This window comes from Chionomys nivalis, chromosome 7 (assembly GCF_950005125.1).
Source record: "Chionomys nivalis chromosome 7, mChiNiv1.1, whole genome shotgun sequence".
NCBI classification, from domain to species: domain Eukaryota; kingdom Metazoa; phylum Chordata; class Mammalia; order Rodentia; family Cricetidae; genus Chionomys; species Chionomys nivalis.
Genome location: NC_080092.1, coordinates 66146494 through 66163715, shown reverse-complemented (window position 1 = coordinate 66163715; position 17222 = coordinate 66146494). Strand labels below are relative to the sequence as shown.

Here is a 17222-nt window from a genome sequence, read left to right as displayed (position 1 = left end):
GGCACTCATGCACACACGCACACACACACACACACACACACGCACGCACGCACGCACACTCACAGACTCACTGAAGCAAAATCTTTAATAAATAAGAGATAAGAGGAGCGGGACGGATGGTTCTGTGGGTAAGAGTACCTGCCAAACAACCAAGAATCTGCCATAGAAATCTGAATTTGGATTCGTAGGGCCCAGCAGGACCACACATGCTCCTGAGAAAGAGAACTTTGAGGAGTCAAGACAGGAGCACCACTGAAAAGTGCTGGCCACCAGCTTACCTCCAGATTCAGTGAGAAACCATTTCTCACAAAAAGAGACCAAAGCCAACAGAAGATAGACATAAGCCCCCTCATACTCACACACACAACACTAAACACATAGACACAAATCAAGCACACTGTCTGAAAGTGTTCTTCAAAATTTAATCCAACTTCACTAAGTACTATCATTTACAAATCTTCCTGCACATGACACATATATCTGCAAAGACAGATATCAAAATCCAACTCTCAAGGGAGTTGCTTCCTCTCAAAAACAGGCAGCTAATTACACCTCCAACTCCACATGTGCAGCTTTCCACACGTGGGATACAATGGGCAGCGCCAAGGGATGGTTTACACACTTTCTCCGCGGACGTCTCCAGCACTCACGGGAAATGCATTACAGATATAAACATCAGGAGACACCAATATGTCACTCCATTTAACTGTGCGGCTCTTGCACTGTTTGAAAAGAGCAGTTTTTATGGGAAGATAAAGAGAGCAGACAAGAAGAAGTGTAAATAGAACACTCAGTAACATGCACAATGTCTTAATTTTTGTAGACAGGCTTTTGGAAAAGGAATTAAGGACTTCATCTAGAAAAATTATTTTCGGCAGCCCAGTCTTGATTCTGCACATTCCAGAGGCCAGTTGATTTACGAGTTCTGTGGCTTCACCAAGTACTTAAAGTACCACATCCTGATTTTGTCAAGAACTATTTTGCACTATTTCATAATATTCTTAAGATACAATAACCATGTAACCAAGAAAAATGAAACAAAAATGCTAATCCTCAAAGCCAACAATACTTTTTATATTTTATTCTGTATTTACAGGCAGAGTACTAAATGACATAAATCAAAATTTATGTTTTACATTGAACTGTATATAAATAAAATGCTTAGATACAAAGGCATATATAGCAACTTTTACATACTATGGCAATCTTGGTGAACCAAGTTAATAACTGATATATATCCATATCCAGTGAGGCCGTGTGTGCTATAACCATTACAGCAAAGAGCTGCACAATAGGGTTTAGTTGCTGACCATATAAAGCCAGGAAAATTGTTCCATGCCCCGTGACTCCAATCTATGCAAGAGACGGGTTTCAAGATTATCCCTGCAAATTGCTGTCTTTTAGAAAGTATCAGTGTGACAGTGAAATGAAGTGCTTTATATCAATATTAAACAATCTCTAGATGAGCAGCTCTATGCAGAAGCCAGGCTAGGACACCAAGAATCTACAAAGCTGTTGTTCAAGGACAGCTATCGGATAGTGATATATGCTGCTAGTCCCAGTACTTGGGCGAATGCAAGAGGACAGGGACATAAGTCCAGCCTGAGCTCAAGACACTCTGTCACAATAAAACAAAAAAAACAAAAAAAAAAATGTGAGTTTTCTCTCTGAGGTAAGGGCTCACTATGGATGGCTGGATTGGGCACCACAAGTTAGCCTAGACCTCGAGGTTACCCTCCAACCACTGCCTCCCAAGTGCTAAAATCAGAGATATGACCCGCCAGAGTCAGATTAGTGGATGTGCAGGTAAAACCTTGCAAAACACTCACTAGTGGTATCACAAGAGAGCATCAATACAGAGTAGGGACATTCCTTCCACACCTGCTCCCTCATAACTAACCCACGTCTGGACCGTGCCTTACCTTGTTTTCTGCATAAGCCAGCCAGCGGCTCCCAAGAGCAATGGGATTCATGTTTGGCCCAGGACAAGGATAACAGCCTGCAAGTTCCAAAGAGCATTATTAAGAAATTTAATAACTTTTTCATTAATGCATTATTTCTTAATAAAAGAAAAACCAAAAAAATCAAACATTTAATGTTGTAATATCTGTAATAGGAGCGGCAGGGCTGCGTCCCCGGCACCCAGCCGCCTATATGGCTAGCTTATGCCCCGAAATAATTACATGGAAACTGTATTCTTTTTTAATTTTTTCAAAACCTCATTAAAATTCAAATAATAGTGTTCAGTGTTAGGGTTAGGTTGAGACAAGGTCTTTTTACATACTCCTGGCTGTATTGGAACTCACTATGTAAACCAGGCTGGCCTCAAACTCATAGAGATCTGCCTGCCTCTACCCCAAGTGCTGGGATCAAAGGTGTGTGCTACCATGCCCGGTCCAGTATTTATTATTTTAATACTTAAATGACCTATTTTTTTTAACTTGTTTACCTTCCTGATGTATGAGCTCTGCTCCACTGACACAGAAAGATCTGGTAACCACTTCTTACTAAAAAGCATTTATACTGTTATCCCTGAAAACAATATGAAGGTAGAAGGAAATGACCTAAAGGCTGAAGTTCATAAATTTAAAAAGAAGTTTTGGAGAGGATAGAAAGCATATAGTAAGTGCAAGAAGTTAGGGTAAGAGATCAATTAAAACCACACAGAAACATGTGAGTAAGGAAACGATGCAATGACAACGAGGAAAAAAAACACAAAGTAACGTGGCCAATAAACATAAAGAACGTTCAAAGGATACCTTGGCAGAGAGATTCTGGAAAACTAGATAACGCCATATGCTTGTATTAGCACTCCATTTCATTCTTCTTGGTCCCAGTGCCAGCTGTGACTAGCAGTAAATGGTTCTATGATGTATTTATTGTCTATCACTTTGTATACTCTTGATTAGGGGTACACGGTGTTAAAGATGGTTCTGTTCTCTTTATTGTTGAATCTCTAGAGAATGGTGGTCTCGCTGTCATTGATCAAGGCATATGTATGCTGGCATATATGAACAAGGGCATCCTGAAGACTGTACAGTTCTCTCTATGCACTATGCAGCACTTATATATTTGAAATTGCTCCTATTAAAATGAGACATTTGAATGGTTAACATCACATCTGAGGTAGCTAATCTCCAGAATTGTCATTAAAGGTCAAAAAGGGAGGTGGAGGCAGGACTTACAGGACACGCCAAAGGTGGTCTCGAGACCAGTCAGAACTACTATCTCAAAACAAACAAACAAACAAACAAACAAATAAATAAATAAAAAGTCTAAACACCCTGACTTCAAATCAGCTCCCATAACTAGTCCGAATGATACTAGATAATAACCCCTATCTTCTTCCCATGTGGGATTGCAACCTCGGAAGACAAATCACTTACTGGTTCTAGGTTCTTAGGAACTCAAGTAGACCTCAGGAATTAAAAGAGGGTGTCAGCCAGCCAGCACCATCTTAGTATTAGTATTATTAACTGATCTCCAAGTAAACTCTAAAAACAAGTGAAGGGGTGTAGGGGATGGTTAACAGCCACTTAACAACGTGAGCAGAGGCAACTTGGCCTTAACAGAACTCAGGCTTTCAAATTCCGTGAAGATAGAATCTAAGTGACCCAAGCAATGCCTATACCATTGCATTTGGTGTGGCGGCTAAAGGTTAATCTGAGTACTCAGGAGGCTGAGGGCAGGGCTGCAGTGAGGTGAGGTCAGCCTGGCCTAGCTCCCTGTATGGGTAAAGAATTTTAAAGGAACAGGAAGGTTCTGCAGCTTTGCCTGACAGCAGGCCAGAAGGTTGTTCTTACCACAGACAAACTTGAGCACATTAGGTAACTAAGACTTCACTACTCTCAGTCCTGTGGCTATGATGATCAGACCGGCCTCTTCCTCCCATGTACTGTGCCAGAGGCTAGAGGCGAGCCACACCACTAATGGTCTCAGTCAGCTGACCTTTAACAAAGGTATCCAGGAAAACACATAGTGAAAGATGCTACCTGTGACTAAATGATGCTGGAGCCCGGCTTCACATCACATACAAAAAGTACTAGAGAGTTGGCACGGTAGAAGATGAAGGCTCAATTCCATGTATCCACATGGCAGACCTCAAAACTCTGCAACTCCAGTTACAGAGGATCTAAAGCCCTCTTCTGAACTTCAAGGGCATTGAGGAAAAACACTCATACACATAATAGCAGTAAAATAAATGAATCTAAAAACCATTTTAGTTAGTTTAGAACGAACAATACTTAAAAGTATATGATGCCAGGCATGGTAGCACACACCTTTAATCCCAATCCTAAGAAGACAGAGGCAGGTGGATCTGTGAGTTCAAGGCCAGCCTAGTCTATCTACAGAGTGAGTTCTAGGGTGGTCAGAGACACACAGAGAAACGTGGTCTTGAAAAACAAAACACAACAACCAACAACAACAACAACAAAAAAAAAACAAAGTAAAGTAGATGAGGGGCTCTTCACCGCCTCAGAGTTGGTAAAACAGTTTCTTACATTGATAATGCATAGTTTTAGCTGAAAAGAGGTTTTCAGAAGGACATCATCAAAATGAAAAGAAAAGCTGGAGAGATGGTTTGGTGGTTAAGAGCATCTGCTGGTCTTACAGAGGACCTGGGGTTCAACACTCAGGACCCACATAGCAGGAAAGTAAGAAGACAACCAGCAGAATGGAGGAATATCTTTGTAACCCATAAGTGACAAGCGACCTATTTTAGAAAATTTTAGCCACTCAATATTAAGATATTTTTAATTTAAAAATGAGCTAAGATATACACTGGCAAATACATGAAAAGTAATCAGTATTACTAGCCATCAAGAAAAAACATATAATTACAAAAACTTGCAACCAAATGTTTATAACCATGAGAACTGAAAATACGTCCACATAAAAACTAAAATGTGGATTCAGTTTCATAAGTGCATCAACCACACATTCCAGAACGATACATAAAGTATTATCTGTTAACCAATTAATATACACATGTCTAATGGCCATAAAATTTAGGGTCATTACATAAGAAATAAATAAGACCTGAGCAGTATGTGTGGTGATGCGTGTCTATAATCCATTCTTGGGACACTGAGGCAGGACGGTAAGAACTTCAAAGTCAGCCTGGGCTATAGAACATCCAGAATTCAAAAAAAAAAAAAAGAGAGAGAAGGAAGAAGGAATAAGGAGAAGAAGAAGAAGAAGAAGAAGAAGAAGAAGAAGAAGAAGAAGAAGAAGAAGAAGAAGAAGAAGAAGAAGAAGAAGAAGAAGAAGAAGAAGAAGAAGAAGAAGGGACTGAGGGAGGGAAGGCTAAACAGACAAAAGTAGGGACAGAGAGAATTAGGCAGGAAGGCATACAGAGGTCGAGAGGTGGAGGAACAATGAAGGCTGCAAACTGGGTGGAATGCTATCCTATGTTCTGTTAGACACCAGTCACAAAGATCACAGGTTAGACGAGAGTAAGAAAATCTGAACACAACCCAGAAGGATGCACACTTATCTAAGAGTGGTGAGGAAATCTGCACATTATTTTTGTTCATTTTGCATGTATATGAAACATACAAATTTCAGCACAATGTATCAAAAGGTGGTGGGAATCATATGCAGGAAACAGGAGTCACGGTTTAGTTCACTGCACATGTACATACATGCAGACTTTTCTGCCCAGCGCCAAGAGACACCAGAGCAGCCCTCTTTACTTTGTGAAAAACCCAAAGTCACGGCAGTAAATTTAACAGCCAAACTAACCTAGATGACAGGATTCCAACCCTTTCTACTGCATATTACAAACATGTGGGAGTGGTCATTCCAAGCCAGCCTGGATAGACACCAAGGCATTGCTTTCCCAAAATATGAAGAAGAAGAAAAAAAAAGCAGCAAGCAAGCAAAGAAGTTCTTACCCAAAATTTTAACTTTGCATTTTAAAGCTACTTTAAACTCATTTCCATGTGTTCCATGTGTTGTTCATCATTAGCATAAACAAAGAACAGACATTCTAGCACTAATAACATTAGGATTGCACCAAATAACTTTCCTTCTCAAACTGAAACACAGGCAGATGCACAGAGCCTGTTTATCAGACCCCGGGTCTCTCTGGAGATTCTGTATCTGCCTTTCAACTTCAAAGGATCCCCAAAATGACTGCTAATGACATCTATCAGTCTTTGTCTTTTGTTTTCCTACTCATACCTGAGTTTTGAATTTCCACATCGGACAGCTGCTCAAGACCAACTTTCTGTACATCCAAACACAAAGGTGTCCCCTTTCTGGTCCTGTTGGGTGCATTCTGTTAACAGCCCTCTATCAGCTCCCTTTACCTGCTCCATCCACTCTTTGGCACAAATCCCCACGATGCCTGCTCTGATGGGCACAGCAGACTCTACTCATTTTACAATACTTTCATTGTATTCACACATAAGGGGGCCTTCAGCTAGGAATGCATTATGCAAGAGCTTCCCATTCTACCTCAGAAGTTAAATGTCTGCATGATCAAAACGACACCCTCATTAGGTGGCGATCTACACAGGGCATGATCCTACTTCTTTCACAACTGGGTACCAGGCTGGACGCAGCTGAGCTGGTAACGAGCTTGCTTAGCCCATGCCAACTACAGACTCAATCAGTACTACAGAAACCAGGCATTGGAGGCACTCCAGAGATGGAGGCATGTGGATAAGGAGTTCAATGGCATCCTGAGCTACAGGACGAGGCTAGCCTGGGTTACAAACAAACAACCCCACTGGGTGTGACTAAACAGAGACAAGGCACATGCTACGCGGGTAAGCGAGCTGCAGAGAAGACATCACAGTGTGAGTCTCCCAGCTCCTCAGTCAACCTCTAAGAAATCCAAACACAGGAAAACACATGAGAACTGTACCAACTCTGAATACAGCTAAAGAAATTAGCTGAAGAATTTGGATGGTGCAAAACTGAAGAAAAATATCCCCCATTAACACACTGACACAGTATGTCAACTACTGTGGCAGAATTTGACACTTGACACCGAATTTGGTGCTGTTTTAAGTTTTGTAATGTCTGCTTTGTTTGAGATAGAGTCTCACTGTAGAGCTAAGGCTGTTCTGGAACACACTATGCAAACCAAGCTTCAAATTCACAGCAACCATCTTGTTCCAGCATTCAAAGTGCTAGGATTTCAGGTGGAAGTCACTAGGCCTGGATCATGACTTCCATCCCTTGAGTAAAGTCGTAATTCAAGGATTCCGGTTCTTGATGAGTATCAATCGTCCCAACTTCAAATCACCCGCACAAACTCAATCCCTAGAGTTAACAAATCAAGTACCCACTCCTGAGAACGATACTTCCAAGCGGAGTATGAAATGAGACCTGTCACTAGGACAAGAAAGCATTTATTAATGACGATCAACAACACTGGAGCAAAAGCCACAAAAGTCATTAATCACAGAAGGAAGCAAGAAATCACTTGCTCTGAACACTTGACTGACTTTTTGGTTGGTTGGTTAATTGGGGGTTTGGAATTTTTTTACTTGTTTTTCAATGCTGAGTATTGAGTCAGAGCCTCATACAGATTGAACGTGTGTGTGTGTGTGTGTGTGTGTGTGTGTACAGCCTCTTTTCACTTTTTATTGTAAAAGTTGCTCACTCAGTTGCCCACATATGACTTGAACTTGTAATCCTCCAGTCTTATCCTTCTACATAGCTGTCAAGCATGAAATAAAACACACCATTATATTTTGTGCATTATGCAATCTCTACTAATAGAGGCTTTGAGGAATCCCAAGTCTGTGAGAGTATGTGAGAACCCCCTTGTGACAGACTACAAGACAATGATGGCTTAGCGAGCAGTTTGCATGCCACTTAAAAAGGCAGAAACACTGGTGACACTTGAACTGTTCCTCCTCTCGTGAACAATCACAAAGGACAAGAGACATAATACTGGAGGACAATGGCTTCAGCTATTCAGTGGGTCCAGAAACTCCAGGTTAAGTATTTAGGATTATACAATAACGATGTTCCATAGCGAGACATGATCATGGGGCGGGGGGAGAATGAGGAATGACAGAGAGACACCATCTCCCCACACCCCGTAATATTACCCTAGCACTCAGAGGCTGAGGCAAAAGGATGGCAACTTTAACACCATCATGGGTTAAAATGAGAAAGACTGTTAAAAACGAAGAGCCAGGGCAAGACAGAAGGAAAAGGGAAGGGAAGGGCCAAGAGGGAAGGGGACAGAGCAAGGAAAAAGAAATTTCTCTGAAGTCTAATGTGCAAGTCACCAACTCTAGCTTCATTCATCCTTACATCAAAACTATTACTAACTAGCAAAGGATAATAATTTGTATTTTTCATAAATAATGAAAATTGTGAATTTTCAATTGTAATACCAATGTTATAAAATAACTGGAAGCCTCTATGTACTTTAATGACATTTACTACTTATGAGAAAAATATTAACTACTGATAAAAATTCTTTAATATGCAAACACAATTTCCATTTACATATTTACATTATCACCCATGTACATTTACATTATCACCCATCAGATAATGGATCACTAAGATGGCTCATAATAAAGTGCTTGCCAGACAAGCCTGCAGATCCTAGTATAAGCTCTAAAGCCCACGGAAAGGTGGAGGGAGAGGAGCATCTGCTGAAAGTTGTTCTCCGACCAGCATGCATGTGCCACACCCTATGTATCGACAAGATACAAACAGTAGTGAAAAATAATTTTTAAAGACAATGGGGGGAGCAGGGCAGTGCTAGCAAACAACTTTAACCCCAGCACTCAGGAGACAGAGCCAGCTGTGAGTCTGAGGCCAGCCTGATCTATATAGAGACAACCAGGGCTACATAGAGAAACCTTGTCTGGGGAAAAACACAAAAAAACAAAAACAATGCGGGGCAGAAGAGATGGTTCACCATTTAACGTTCCTTATGGGGTAGCAGCTTTGGTTCCCGCCACTCATGCCAGGTAAGTGCCTGTAATTTCAGTTCCAGGGCACCAAGACCTCTTCCTGCATCTGAGTGCACCTTCACACATACATACAAATTTCTTAAATAAATAGGACTTTAAAAGAAAACCACTGATGTTTGTCTCCACCACCCCATTTCAATGTTCTGAGCAATTAAATTGATACAGAAGTAACTACCAAGGAATACATGCTCCAGAATAAAGTTAAATGGGGTTACAACGGGGCTGGAGAGAAGGCTCAGAGGTTAAGAGCACTGCCTGCCTGTTCCCACTGCAGATGCATGAACAAGGTGACGACTGAGCATAAGGGGGAACAACTCAGAGAAAAGGATTAAGGGCTTGTAGGGATGGGCTAGACTTACAACTCTCCATGCCACACAATGGTGAAACATGAACCATATTGAATTGAATTATATAGTATGATGTGTAGTATGGGGTGTAGATCATTATCTCTAATACCTAGTGCAGACATAACAAAGAACTTGCCCTTATAGGAAAGGAATGATACCGACATGAATTACTACCTGAGGCTCAATATGGGGTAGCTACTCAGTAAAAGTCTGTGTACTCCATATTGTATTTCATTTCTTCCTTTCAAAATAGAAACCCACTAAGCTATTTCTATAATATATATCAGACTCTGGTGAACTGAAAAAGAGGGAGAACAATGTGGGGGGAACTGTTATTTTATTGGGCTGCAGGAAAAATAAAATTTAAAAGTTATTCTGTGTCCCAGAATGACGGGCATTTTGAACAGCTCACTGATCCCTGCCGGCATTTCCAGACCGTCTCTGTCCTTCACAGCTCTGCATGCCAGGCCTGCACATTCCAGTTCCTTAAAGTTAATTAACTCCCTGCTCACTTCTCCTCCTACCCAAATCCTCTGCCTCTCTACAAAACCTTGCACTAAATTTGTGTTTGAACACCGGTTGTAGCTAGAGAGCTCCTGACAGCAGTGGAAATCATGGGGGAGAAAGGCAAAGGAAGGGGTAAACAGCCCTCCAAGTTTAAATTCCTTCATAGAGCACAAGGCAATCACCTCTGTACATACAGATGACATGCTAAATGATCTGCCTCAAAAACAGCTACGGGAAACAAGGAGGGGCCTCAATATGAGGATATAAAGAAATCTTACGCTATATACAAAAATATGAGGAAAGTGCTTTGGCATGGTAAAATTCCTTCTAAGATTAGAAGCTACGAAGTAATGGCGCCCATGAGAATCACAGGCAGAGACCGTGGCTGAAACCCACTGCTGACAGCATCCAGTCAGCAACAGAAACACAAACGCACAGACAGGAAGTAAAATGATTTGGTACATACTTGTGACAAAAAATTTTTTTGTGAAAGTACAGCTATCAAAGGCAGCGATTTTCTCCTGCAAGACTACGACGAGGATCCTAAAATTAGAGGGAAAAAACCAGAATGGAAACATGAGTGGATGAGAAAGTCTACGAGCCGAATCATAAATAATCAAAATCATACTTTTAAAATAAAACACTTCTAATACATAGGGTAGAAATATCTGACTCCAAAAATCTGAGAATAAAAACAATGAAATCTTTCATACAAACCAAGTGACAAATTTTAGAGCTATTACTGGACAGTTTCACTTTCATATTCTGATTAAACAAACAACACTAAGAATGGATAATATTAACCAGTGGGCTACTTACTAAATGTGGTGTTCAATGCTATTTAAAGTCACAATTAAATATAAATGGCTTTATGTAATCTATCACTTAAAAAGGTTGCAGAATTTCTCAGCACACCCAACAAAATCTGAAAAGATTGCCACACAGCATGTGCCATTTCTTAAGCGTTGATATATTAATAACAATCTCTATAAACAACAATTTAGAAAACAAAATTAACAAATAACCAGGAGAATAATTAAGAATTTACAGATTGTATAATTAAGCTATGATTTCTAAAGTGAAATTACTATAATACATTCCAAATACTGAATTACAATGGACTTTTTCTTCTAGAATAACAAATCCCACATTTAATTACTATTTCAATAAAACATCATTCTTATTACTACATAATTCACGTATTTTTTTTTTGAAATTTTAACAGGTAAACCTAACTAACACATGCTAAAAAACTGGTGGAGAAAAGAGTAAGATTTATTATGTAAAACACAACCTACAGCAAACGAGTCTTAAAATGCAGAAAACTTTCATTTGCTGAAGCAGAAGGATTCTAAATACTATTACTACTTCTATTATGCTATTGCTATTATTATTCAGTCTGTCTGTTGAGAACGTCCATCCTTGGATACACTTTCTTCTCTTACTAAGTAAGTGATGTGTTGATTGCTCTGTGTGCACTCTGCACATTAGCCAGAGATAGTCTCCCCACAAGGACACAACACTTCACACTCAACAGCAAATTTAATTTGTATCTTAGCGTTAAAGGATGCCCCAAACCATCTCCCATCCTTCAATTCCTCACACTCCCAGCAAAGAAAGTACCAACATCTCTATTGCTCCCTTACACATAATATCCACCATTTAAAAAAAATCAAATAACGGAACACACAAAAAGGAAATACGGCCTGTTGTTGAGTCTGTAGACGCTTCCCCAGATATGGAGAAGCATGCCTGTGATCCCAGCCACTCAGAAGACTGAGACAGGAGAATCAATAGCTTGAGACAATAACAAACCATAAATATAGTAACATTCTATATGAAGAAAATCAGCAACAAAATATACACGAAGACAAACAGAGAGACACAAATACATTAATTATCAGAACCAAATAAAGAGTTCTGAATTCTGTGTGCTAAAGGGTGTTCAGGACTTGAGTGTTCACTTCCCTCTCTGAAATTCACTTTTGAAAATCATTTCTGTGCTGGATACAGTGCAAAGCCTGCCCAATCTAGAAGATACACTGCTGTTGAGCTGCACAATGGTCATTCACAATATTTTGAATAAAATCTATAAAATCAAGAGTGAAACTACAATATGATCAGGTTAAATTATACATAAGTCAACATATATAAAAACAGAAATAATTATAAGAATTCTTTTAAAAGTACCTTAATAAAAGCTGAAAAATGAAAATAAAATACACAGAACACAGATAGTAACGAAAAGAAAAACACTAATAGAATGCTAGTCACAAGAAAAATAGCATAAAATAGCCACAGAGTAAGAAAACATAAACATAAGCAATAACAGAAACTCAAAATAAGCAAATGGGCACTGACATTTAAAAAATAACTAAAAAGTAGACGGGGATGAGAGGCTTTAGCTTGGAACTTAGAGAACTTGCTGCAGAGCACAAGGGCCTGAGTTTGGGTCCCCAGAACTCATGAACATCAAAGTCTTTCTGTAGGTCCAGCTTCGGAGGGGAAGACGAGATCACTAGAGGGAGCTTGCTACTGAGACTAGCCAGGTCGGGGCTCTAGGCTTGACCGTGCCTCAACTAACAGTGTGCAAAAATGCTGGTGGATGATTCCTAACACCAACCGTAGGCATCCTTGGGTGCATATGTTCACGGGCACCTGAACACACACACACACATGCATGTACGCACACGCACATACACACGCATGAAAAACAGAAGCAAGGGAAGGGAAGTCTGTAATCCCAACAGTTTGAAGGGTGTCAGGGGAGTCTGAACTCCTAGTAAGATCCTGTCTAAAAACACAAATGAAACACCAACTTAGTCACACATTCTACCAACAAAAACAATAAAAGAAAATCTACAGCTAAAAATAAAAATGGCAAGAATGATGATAGAAAAGGAAGGGATTCACACCTTTCTCACCGCATCACTAGATGATAGAAAAGGAAGGGATTCACACCTTTCTCACCTCAGTCACTAGACACCCACAGACATCAAAGAGACCAAATACTAATGCTACAGACTGCAACCAGTAAAGCAACCTAGTGGGCAAGTGTCAATGAAAGGCTATCTAAACTCATACCAGTACTGCCAGGCAGTGGTGGTACACACCTTTAATCCCAGCAGGGGCAGCTGGATGTCCATGAGTTCAAGGCCAGCCTGGTCCACAAAGCAAGTTCCAGAACAGATTCCAAAGGAACACAGAGAAACTCTGAATCAAAAAAAAAAAGAAGAAGAAGAAGAAGAAGAAGAAGAAGAAGAAGAAGAAGAAGAAGAAGAAGAAGAAGAAGAAGAAGAAGAGAAAAAAGAAACAAAACAAAAACATCATACCAGTAAAATGATTACTATCTAGTGATATATGGCTAGGTAATTTGTTTTTTAAGTACCAGGAAGAATTTTAAAGCCTAAATGGCTTGGATATCTGGTCCAGGCACGGCTCTGTCACGTTGCTCACCCTGCCTTCTTCCCTGTCACCAGAAATGACTGCATGGACACACAGCTGATTTTAATCAGATAGAGACTAAATAATAACACTGGAATCATGAAAGCTGACAAACCTACTAAAAAATTCTTGATTTTATCTTTGTGCTGTCCACACCCACTCTCACATCCAGAACTTCTTAGGATGAAAGGGGATGCTTCCTCTATATGTAGCCTACACTGCCTTTAAACATTCAGGCCCTACCTCAGCCTCCCAAGTGCTGGGAACCTACGTCTCTAAAGAACTTCAGGGAATACAGTTTTTACGCATCTTTGCTAAGATTTTAAGAGATTCTAATACTAACTAGTGCATTGTGAAACCTTTCCATTGTACTTGCTAATATTTACTTATGTAAATGTTACTGATTTCAAGTAAAAACAATGATCAACTAACAATGTGAAGAATGGAGGCCAGGCGGTGTTGGCGCACGCCTTTAATCCCAGCACTCTGGAGGCAGAGGCGGGCGGGTCTCTGTGAGTTCGAGACCAGCCTGGTCTACAGAGCTAGTTCTAGGACAGGCTCCAAAGCTACAGAGAAACCCTGTCTCGAAAAACAAAACAAAACAAAACAAAAAACAGCTCAGGGTAAGAGAAGTTTCAGATCTCCAAGAAACTCTTAGGAGATAAGGTCAGGTGAGGAGGGAGCACATAAGGATGTGACACTTTTCGCCGTTGGTCACAGGCAGGAAGTCACTGGAGAATTAGAGAAGAAAGGTGGCGCTATGATAAAAGCAGGTCTACCTGGTGGAATGCAGACACTGAAACAGCAGAGATAAAAGGCAATGGGTGAGAACAGAGGGCAAGTGGGTACGGTAAAAATAACCAAGTCTATAAGCAATAAACAGAAAGAAGAGGTGTGCCAAGTAAACATATGGCAAACGATTTCTGAAGACTGACTCGGTGAGATGGATGTGAAAACAGACCAGAGTCGTGGCACCATGGGAACTAATGTTAACTAGAACAGGCAGCAGAGTGCTCGACGCAGGACAAAGGGGAGCTCCTGTGTTCAGAATCTCAGGTGAAGAAGAAGATACACAATCAGGATGAAAAGATGTGGAAGGCAGCTAGGAACACGAGCCAGACTTATAATCCCAGGTAAGCAGGAGGCAGGCATAGAGAATAGGGTATTCAAGCCTTACCTGGTCTACACATTGAGCTCAGCGGTCACTTGAGGTTTGGGCTGAACCCTAAGGGCCTGGCATCTGGTGGCCATGTGTTGGATCCCAAGAACCGAAAACAAGTACTAAGGGTAACGGTGAAGACGACGAGAGTTTAGGGAACCCAAGGAATCCCCCGAACACGTATAAGTGCAGGTACAGTGAAAGAGGAAACCAGCTCACTCTCCAGAGGGGGGAGCCAAGCGACGGAGCACAAGCCTGGAGTCCGGCAAAAGTTCAAGGCTAGCTTGGGCTACAGAGTGAAACCTTGTCTCAAAAGTTCAAGGCTAGCTTGGGCTACAGAGTGAAACCTTGTCTCAAAAAAGAAAAAAAAAAGAATCAAAGGTACAGAGCCCACCGCTGTCCTGGCCCCTACAACATGCTGTTCCTGTAGATCCCTTCAATCAAGGGCTCCTTGGTGGCTTCAGTTTTTACCCTGTTAGGGACATGCCTGAAAACATGCTCTTCATGAAATTAGTAAGATAAATCTAAATTTCTGATATTCTTCCCCTTATACTGGGGCTTCAGTAACCTTTTGGATATTTCTTTTTCAAACAGCATAATTTCTTGCCCCCTTTTTGTTTTATGCGATTGGGTCATGTATCACAGACTAGCCTCAAGCAGGCTACTTAGCTGAGGAAATCCTTGGACTCCTAGTCCTCCTGGCTCCATCTCTCAAGTTCTGGATTACATGAATGTGCCCCCATGTCCGGCAAACTGCGTATTTTTACTGACCGATATTAGAGACTTTGCTTGTCCATGGAGACTTTCGTTACTGCAGCCATGAAGGCGGGCTTGGTGCTTCCAATTACCTATCGTTCAATATCAAGAAGGTTAACCCTTCAGTGCATTTGACAACTGTACTATAGGTGGTTTAGTTTCACCTATATTAACTAACAGGATAGGCACGTGTGGTCTCTGGTCCCTTCCTCACTGATAATGGCTTTGTTTAAATTATCCAATTACTGAAATAACTTCACAGAAAAACAGTGTCCACACTTCCTCTCCCGCCCCTTAAGAGCACCAGACTGGGGTCGCATCAGTAAAATCAGGGGGAGATAGATGACAGGACACTCACAGAGCTCCTGAATGAACCCCTGTACAGCAACGCTCTTCAGCAAGTCTGACGGCTGAGGTGTCTAGCCCACCCTCAACAGGTCCAGAGCCCTCAGTTGCAGCAGCCCAGAATGACCTGAGAGGTGCAGTAGATCCTCTGAGTCACTGCTGCCGCACATTTCCGTGTGGCTTTGCTCCTACCCACCCTTTGCTGCACTAACATCTGTTCTTACATGGACCCCCAGTCTCTGCTGATCCTTTCATCCCATAACCTCTTGTGCGTCCTCTCCGGGTAAACTCTGAACCCAGGTTACTGCAATCTACCCTATACCGATCAAGTCTCAGCACCACTTCCATTCCCTGCCAATCACTTCTTAGAAGAGCTCCTGATCACTTGTTGCCAACCTCAAATTTGCCACGTGCAGTTAGAGGACTCGCTACTGAATCCTTATGTGCTACAGCTATGGCGATTTGGGCACCGCTATTAGAGCCCTGTGTGCTTTCTGAAGAAAGGCGGGTTCAGATACAGCAGGCTGTGACCAGGAGATTTTCTATGACTTTTCTTGACTACACACACATTTTGGTATTAATTTTTAAATGATATTCAATATTTTGATTTCCTCTCTAACTTAAGCTCAGAAAAGTAAACCAAAAAAAAGGCCGCTTTATATGGATTTCTATGAGTTTATAATATAAAGGAAGTGTAATGTGGCCATCTCTCTTTACTAAGTCTATTTGGGACAGGACGGGCAGCGCTCTGGGTAAACTATATTATCAACTGGATGCAAATCATTGCACACACAGTCTTCTATAAAGTGTGTGGATGCAGTATACAGGCACTGGTTCACCAAGTAATTTTCTCTGCTTCTTACAACTTGCAGGGTTTGGTTCTTGAATTTGAATATGCGCATTAGTGCAGAGTTCTTTTGTTTTCAGTGCTGAGAACTGAATTTAGGGCCGCTCTCACACAAAAGAATAATTTCTCATGTCTCATGCATTGCCCTTTTAAATTTAGTGTGTGTGTGTCTGTGTGTGTCTGTGTGTGACTGTGGGTTGGCAGGCACACGTCACGACATGTGTGAGGATGTGTTTGGAGTTCAGAGGACAATCTCAGATGTCCTTCCTCATATCCCACCTCATTAGAGGCACCATGTTTACCAGGCTAGTCGCCCCAAGTTTCTGGGACTTCTGGCTCTGACTCCCCCCTTGCCTTAGGAGTTCAGGGGTCACAGATACCCGCAACACTTCCCGTGGGACTGAGGTTTGAATTAAGTCCCGACGCTTCCACAGCAGAAGCTTCTGCTCATAGAGCCACTTGCCTGCCTCATGCATTTGCTCTTGGGGGCAGAAGATTTACACCTAGTACCTAAGACTCCATCAAGATATTTTCTCATCCTAAAAATTCATATTTCTCTCCTATAAAAGCAAAGTGATACACAGACTAAATTCCCAAGAATCTTTCTTCTCTAAGAGCCTGTGGCTAATGTCATTATCATTAGAATTCAGGTAGCTTAATCTACATTTAAATTTCTCCCCGCAAGAAGGAAAATGGATCTAATTAATCGCTGCTTTTAACTCTGTTGATTTTCATCAAAACAAAGTAAAATTAGAGGGTGGGAGCAGCCAAGTGAAGTCCTCCAACCAAGTATTATTCCAGAATAACACTCAAGGGCTCTGGTTTAAGTTTAATGGTCAGATGCTTGCCAAGCAACATATGCA

At 41.1% G+C, this 17222-nt stretch overlaps 1 protein-coding gene across 7 annotated transcripts in view; it reads right to left on the bottom strand.

Annotated features, from left to right (window-relative positions):
- The window catches only part of Bcas3 (BCAS3 microtubule associated cell migration factor), a 486981-nt gene that overhangs the window by 366738 nt on the left and 103021 nt on the right, over nucleotides 1–17222 (bottom strand). For all 7 annotated transcript variants that reach the window (XM_057774686.1, XM_057774690.1, XM_057774688.1 and 4 more), the window contains exons 9-10: nucleotides 10275–10351; nucleotides 1923–1999 (exon numbers count right to left, since the gene is read on the bottom strand). In XM_057774686.1, coding sequence (XP_057630669.1) covers nucleotides 1923–1999; nucleotides 10275–10351 — 154 coding nt within the window. The remainder of the gene's footprint in view (nucleotides 1–1922; nucleotides 2000–10274; nucleotides 10352–17222) is intronic.